General features: G+C 38.3%; 1 protein-coding gene across 3 annotated transcripts in view; it reads left to right on the top strand.

Moving 5' to 3' along the window:
- MAP3K2 (mitogen-activated protein kinase kinase kinase 2) overlaps nt 1-7571 on the top strand; it is a 48589-nt gene extending 41018 nt beyond the window's left edge. For all 3 annotated transcript variants that reach the window (XM_030951889.1, XM_030951888.1, XM_030951890.1), the window contains one exon: nt 499-7571. In XM_030951889.1, coding sequence (XP_030807749.1) covers nt 499-724 — 226 coding nt within the window. In that variant the 3' untranslated portion in view covers nt 725-7571. The remainder of the gene's footprint in view (nt 1-498) is intronic.
- The last annotated feature ends 69 nt before the right edge of the window (nt 7572-7640 follow it).

Here is a 7640-nt window from a genome sequence, read left to right on the forward strand (position 1 = left end):
ACCTTGAAAGTAGGGCTTTTGTTCTTCAGCTGCCATATTATGTTTCACATGATTCACTGGTGATAACTTGTGCATTTCTAATGAGCTGGCACCACACATGGCATGCATGGAGCTTTCATGATGCTCTGCATTTCTGTTCAGCCTCAAAGAGCAGGAAAGCTTCCAATGCAGTGCTGAGTGTGTGGCCTGCTGACCACTGGGTGCTGGCAGTGCCCTATGACAGTTAGTATTGCCTGGATAAATATGTAATTATCCCTTCAGTGAGGTAGTAGCTTTCAGCCCAGGGAAGTAATGAAGTGGAGACATAGGTAGTGATTTGTCTAACTCTATAAAGGTATAGCAGTACATGCTGTTTTTGTTTCATGCTGAAGTTACTCTTGTAGTGTTACATGGACCCCACTTATATGTGATCTTTTAGTCCCTCTCTGCTATTTCCTGTTTTCCTGGGAGGCCATGACTCTGTTGTAACCTGCTGTTTCACTTCTGCCTCTGTTTCAGGAGTGTAGGTTGCACAGTGGTAGAAATGCTCACTGAGAAGCCCCCGTGGGCAGAGTTTGAAGCCATGGCTGCCATCTTTAAAATTGCCACTCAGCCAACCAACCCCCAGCTCCCTCCTCACGTCTCCGACCACGCTCGGGATTTCTTGAAACGGATTTTTATCGAGGCCAAGCTGCGACCGTTTGCAGATGAACTGCTAAGACACACGTTTGCACACTATCACTAACACCTGCCTCAACTCAGCTTGCATCTACTGCATTTATTTTCTATTTGACTGCACTTTTATTTTTTATTTTTTACAAAGAAAAAGGAGAAAAAAAGACAAGAGAGAGAATATTCTCTTGAATCTTTGTTTCGCTTAGATTGTAAACAATCTAAAATTTGTATCTAAAATGAGAATCTTCTCTTCCCCCCTCCCACCAGGACTAGAAATTTTTGTTTCTATAATGTACTGATGTGGTTGATGTAGATAAAGCACTTTAGTACATATTTGTTCCTTATTTAAAGAGGAAAAAAAAATTACAAATGCTTGGACAGTCAGGAACTGTGTGACTTTTTCTGACACCGCTGACTGACTCAGGGTGCAGGGAAAAATAGACATGCAGCTAAAGGACAAGAAGGTTACTTCTATGTGATTCTTATCTATGTTGTAGGTACTTGCAGCAGAGAGTTCTAAGTTCTTACTGTATTTTAGCATTTAATCAGTTTCTGGAATGTACAGTTTAAGCAGGAACATGCGGTTCTGAGAGTTAATTGATGAAGCTGGAAGAACTTGGAACTCTTTGTGCAGCAGCATGTCTAGCTGGTACTTCTTTGTGACCAAAAGAGAATAACAAAAACGAGCTCAAAACTGATGTACTAGTTAGATGTTTCAGTGTAGAATTATCGTATTATCTTCATATGAAAATCATTACAGGTAAACAGATTATGGGCCCAGACTCCTAGAAACTACTATACTGCAAAGGGGAAATTTTCCATGCTAGACAAGGGTCAGCTACTGGATGTAAATATTTAGGAGAATGCCTCCTGCTCTATCTGCCAAAGAGAACCTCTGTTGCATAAGCTCTGAGGGAGACAGTTATCTTAGCTGATACAAAATACTGATGTTGAGGGTCAATTCTCCTCCACAGTCCCACGAATGGCTGCAGGGGAAAGGGAATGACTAATCCTTGTGCAGTATATGAGTTACTGGATTCAGAATGAGCTATAAGAAATGTTTGCAAAGCTGTTGAGAGGCGCTAGGATGGAATGTATGTCAACATCAAGTGCCTGAATAATATAAAATTCTTCCCATTCTGCACTAAAAAAAATTGGTTTAGTAATGCAGGTCAGTCATCTAGGATGTGTTGAAAATTCCTGAAATAAAGTCAAACATCTCTTAACATCAGGAAAGAGTCACTGAGAAAGCTAAGATTCCAGTTATATTTTTAATAATGTTGCACTGATGAGTCCTATGAAGAAAGAGGCACAGCACAGGAAATTGTACAAAGAGCAGGCCAAAAGTGCAGAGAGAGCCAGCAATTAAATAACATGAGTGTGAATATTCCAGCCTGATAATCCAGATTGGTGTTTGTCAGATTTCCAGCTGTCATAAAGTGTACATTAATTACTTTTTCTATTTCTGAAAGAGCATAATAAAAGAATTTAAAATCTGAAATATTGCTTCTCAGCTGAGAAGCCCAGGTACTGATCAGGTGTAGTGACTAACTGTCTTTTCACAACAGAAAAATCAGACTCTCATATTTTTGTAGAAGAACAGAACATAGATAATTTAAAGGGGCATTTGGAAATAAACTATTGGTCGACAGAACTGAAATTATGTTTACTGTTTTGGATGATTCATTGCTTGCTTTTGTTTTTTTTTAAAGGCAGAGCAGGCTGGCACTGTTACCCTTGTCCAGTCTGACAAGGCTCTACCTGTTCTGCATCTTTAGGGGACTATCAGGTTTACAAAATGCATGGAGACAGAACAATAAGCTTACCCATTCCCACAGTCACTCACATATGAGATTTCTGAATTTATTCTTCTGAATTCCATATGTTTTACCAGAGTATAAGCAGGAGTATGGATCTGTCCTAATCACTTTACCTGTAGTGGAGTAAGAATGACTTTTTTGTGGCCATCTCTCCAGAGACTGAGTGGTGATTTTTTCAGCTTATGTGAGTATTTTACCTAACTTAAAATTTTCTTGGTCAGGGTACACAGCTGTGCAAGGTTTCCTGAGCACAGGAGTAACTAGTCATACCAGGAAAAGTGTAAAAGGTTGAAAGGAAAGGCAGCTTGTACTGATTTTTTTTGTTTCTCTGTCACTAGATAAAAGCTATGAAGCAGCCTTTAAGAAGAATTGGTATGTACTCTGCTGTAAGGGACCTTTGTTTTATAAGCAAAATTTAGTGACAGTAGGAATGGGAAGTTTAATGTAGAACCTAATACTTTCTGTAGGTAATTTTCAAGATCACGTAATTGACATGATTGATTTCAGACTAAGAAGGTACCAAAACCAAGGTGAAAATATACATAAAAATCAGTAGCAGTCAGTGATTCCTGAAAAGGTAAGGAAATTTTATATTACCAAAAAAGGACAATAAAGGGAAAATGTAACCAGGTTTATCTGTAGCATTCATAACATTTAAATATACTATTCTAAAGAGAAACTGCACTCTCTGAAGCTTGAAAATTTTCAGAATCTAGTTTTCTTAAAATGTGACCTTTCTGTGAGATAGTGCTGGATCATGTATATTGCAATATTACTTCCTTGTTGTGATTTTTAATTCCTGAACAATCAAGTTTGCTGCTTTTGTGCCTTTTCTTAAAACAATGGCATTCAGTCATGACAACGGTCAGCATTTTGGAGCCGGGAAAAAAAGCAACTTTCAGAATGCATTTTTCATCATGTCTTTTAGCATGTCAGAAAGCTGCCAATGTAAAGACTGTGCTTCTTAAATGAAGTAGACATTTTCCAGCTTGAGTGATTCTAGTAAAATTTTACAAATTTAACGAAGGTTAGGCTTGAGCTAGTTTTTTTCACCCTAAGGATAATTTCTCTATTGACTTAAATAACTTACAGTAAATCAGGTGGTTATTAACACAAATATTTTGAGCTAGAACTAATTATGAAGCTAAATCAGACTTTTACCAAGAGGTTGACTATTACTTACCCCTAGTGGAGTAATGTAGTAAAACAACCTGTATACAGAGTTTGTTAAACACTTACAGGGACTCCTGGGGTGATGGTGAATGACCCTCATTCTAGAATTCGTGAGGTTGCATGGAATTTCAAGCTTTAAACTCCATTGGAGGAGGATTGCAAAGCCAAGATCCCTACTCACAACTTCTTGTATCCCACTTAAAAAGCCATCAGCATTTTAGAATCATGAATTGGTCTTAATTATTGAATCCAATTATAAAAAAAATTCCAGTGAAAGCAGTACTGCTGCAGGGTTGGTTTACTTTTCTGTAAACACCATGATGAAGCTGTACTCCCAAAAAATAAAGGTTGAAATTCATGGTGAGTATATGTATTTTCAAAAGTCTTACATATCTAATGATTTTTAGTATTCTGTCTGTTGCACATATTAAGTGACAAAAGCTACTTCTGTGGTATGGTTTTAATGGTGTAACTAACAGCCCTGTTAGAGCATGACTCAAGGTTTCAGTTGCGTTGTGTTAGAGAAAGTTGCTTATTTTTTATTTGGGTGATAGAAATATCCATGGAAGAACTCATAAACCTATGGATCCAATAATTGCATAGTTAACTCTACAGTCTTCTTTTCCTGACAGTTTAAATATAGTATTAAAACTTCTAACTTGATTTCCAATTAGATTTGTAGCTAAATAGCCCTTTCAGTAAAATAAAAAGAAAAGTTTGGGGTTTTTTTTAGCTAGTGCCTTTTTCTCTGTATGCCTTAATTTTGTTCATGTTAGAACACCATATTGAAATATGTCATACAATTCCATGTCACCAAAGCAGTCTTAGAGAATGGGTTTTTTCAAAGTGCCCAAAGCGGAGCTTGCCTAACTGCTTTGGAAAGTGTACCGAGTTATAATCTGCAGCAGACATTCAAATTCAGAACTTGAAAGTGATTTTGGCTTCCTGTGCTAATACACGTTTTGTATTTGCATTCTGGATATTGTACACCAATGTACATGCCAGAAAGAGGATTTGTCTGCATGCACTGAAGTAACTAGATTGTCAGGATTTGGCGTCCTGGCTCTGGGTACCAGTCTCTGCAGCAGAATTCTTACTGGGCTTGAAAGCAAAGTTGGTACATTTGTAATTGTGGTACTGTATTAAAAGCTGTTTACTTTCAGTGCACAGGAATTTGATCTGTCCAAGCAAACAAACAGACTCAGATTTCTTTCTTGTGCTTTTTGGATAATCCTTACCCTGCTGTTGTCTTGACTGAAAGCCTCGTAGCACCCGTAGGTACAGTGCAGTACAGCAAGCCATTCTTTTGGACTGCATAGAGCTATGTCTAACTGCAGCTTCAGAGACTTGAGAAAATTGGTCAGATCTACAGTTATTTATAACCAATTTCTTACTTTTTTAATCTTGAAAGACTGTGTCATGCATATAGAGAAGTATAATGTGTGTGCTTGAATGTAAGTCCCTATGGTGTTTCTGGAAAAGCGAAAGTATTGCCGCCAGTGTAATTTCTTCCTGCTGGTAACTTGCTGTCTTGTGGCAATGACAAGTCTGCAGTGTAGAATCACATACAATTACCAAAGCTTTTCTATCCCATATACATATAGCCAAAAGTGATGTTTCATGTCTCTTATAAATAGTGTGTATCCACCAGTAAGCTGTTGCTGACTGAGTAAAGCAGGTACTAGTAAAAAGTGATAGACACTGCCCATATTTCAGACATGTGGGTGTTTATAGTTGCTGTTTGATATGCAAAACTCATGCTTGTATTAAAATGAAGAGTTTTCTTTTTAAAAGCTCTTTCTAATTTAATCTTACTGTTGTCATTCTAAAATTACTGCGTAAGCTTGGTGACTAAAACTTGGTGACTTCTGTAGCTGGGTTTGAGCCTTGGGACATGTCAGGAACACCGTGAAGATAAAATTGTGACCTGATCTGTTTTGTGCACCATAGTGAGAATGTTCCAAAGCTCTGGGAAGCGGCCAGTTCTCTTTATGTGACAGCCAGATGTCACCCACAGGTACTTGGGTGTGGGTGCTGCCTTCAGGAGGAGCCACTAATATGCAGTGAGGAGTCAGACAGGTTTGCTATCAAGCCAGGGTTTCTGAATCAAAATCTGTGATCAGAAACAAAGGAGCTCCTTTCTCACTTGATATCCCCCACTTGGCCCACACCATTTATTTTTTCTTTCTAGCTGGCAAAGCTTAAGTCCTGCATAGGTTGTAGCCTATGATAGCTCCTGAGTAAGGTGTCCAGCTTTAGACCAGGGAGCCCATCACTTGAACCCAGGATGCTGCAGCTCCCAGTTTGCTGGTGCAGTCCTTGGGTTTCCTCTAGCAATATATTTGTATACAGAGTGGAGAGATAGATGTGGTGGAGGAAATGATATTTCTCATGTTTCAGAGCAGTCACACCTTGGCTAGGGCTTAGTTTTCAGAAACTTACTTGAAAGGGAGAAGACCTGGATTAAACGGCATAAAAATTGTATCTCATGGTTCGGGCCTTATGTTGAGTCCACAGGTACGGATTGGAGGTCAGGGTCTTCTTTTGAGAATTAAGGAAAAGAATACTCCGGCTCATAGTCATAGGAAATACATCAGAGCTTTTCTGTGCTTTTTACCTGAAAACTAGATGATCCTTTTTCCCCAGAGGTTTATAAAATGTGGATATAAAAACAAGGATTGCATTTTCTTTTCTGAACAGCCATTAGATTGTCAGTTCCCTAGTGTTTGTTTCTTGTTAATACCAGTAAAAGAAGGTGGTGTCACCCTAAAATTGGAATGGTTTATTGAAGCATAGTGTCTGTCATCTCAGACCTCACAGGGGTTGTATAATGGAGTATCACTGTAAATATGTGGAGGAGACTTAGACTAATTGGAACGTAGGCTTTTAGTTTTCATGAAGCTATGAATAAAAATTTGTAAATTTACTCTTGATCTAATGTACATTTTTATGTAGCCATTAAATTCTCTATTTAATCTATCGGTTTCTCACTGTAAACGTTTTTACTCTCAGTTGAATGCTGGGCACAGTTTGTAATGTATGTACACAAAGGTGTTTTTTTCTATCAACGTTGACTTTTTTGCACATTTTTGGAAATATTTAATTTGTACACTGATTTAATACTCTGACCAATTGTCGATGGGTGTATGAGAATCACGTGTGTGTGCAATGTACTACTGTCTGGATGTATGGGGTTTTTTTATTACTTTTGAGATGTTGCTGCCAGTAACTGCACTGCTGTTGCTGCTTTACATAGAATATCTTGTGTATAAAAAAAAGATAAAAACAATTTAAAAATTAGGTTATGGTTATCATGGTTGAGGAACTCAGGAGTTGGGCATTGCTTGCTAGTTCCGTTGTCTAACAACCTTCCAAACTTAAAAACAACCAACCAACCCCGCCTTGTAATTCTGTGTATGCATTGAATGTGTGTGTGTATATATCCCAGTAATCTTATTCCACAGTTTCATTTCTACATTTTTATGAACTTGTTTTTTAAGGGTACTATGTTTAGTTAGAATAATTAAATATATAAAAGCTTTGAGAGATGATTTACTAGATAAATATATTTTCAGCTGGCTGATGTTCAAAATATTTTTTTAATTTTTGTTTTTAACCATTCGAAATGTATTTGTATTTCCAAAATCAGACACGAATTGTACTTAGAAATATATTAAAACACTCTGTAGGGACAACAGTGTGATTTCTCTTTTAAGAATTCTGTACTTTAGAACACTGCGCAATGTCACTGTCGTATCTCAATTCCGCGTTGGCTTTTTTATTGTTATTTACGGTGCGCTTTCCGGAAGTTCAATTTCTTTTATTAATTTTTAATTATTTTTCCTCATTTCCCGCTGCTCCGGGCGTGGCCCGGGGTGTGGCTGCCCCCGTATCCGAGGCCCCGCCCCGCGCCCGCCCGCGCGTCTCCTCGCGGCGGGGGCGGCCCCGGGAACAGAGAGACGATGGTGTCTCCTCCCCTCGCGGCGCTGCCCT

Source organism: Camarhynchus parvulus, chromosome 7 (genome assembly GCF_901933205.1).
Source record: "Camarhynchus parvulus chromosome 7, STF_HiC, whole genome shotgun sequence".
Taxonomy (NCBI): domain Eukaryota; kingdom Metazoa; phylum Chordata; class Aves; order Passeriformes; family Thraupidae; genus Camarhynchus; species Camarhynchus parvulus.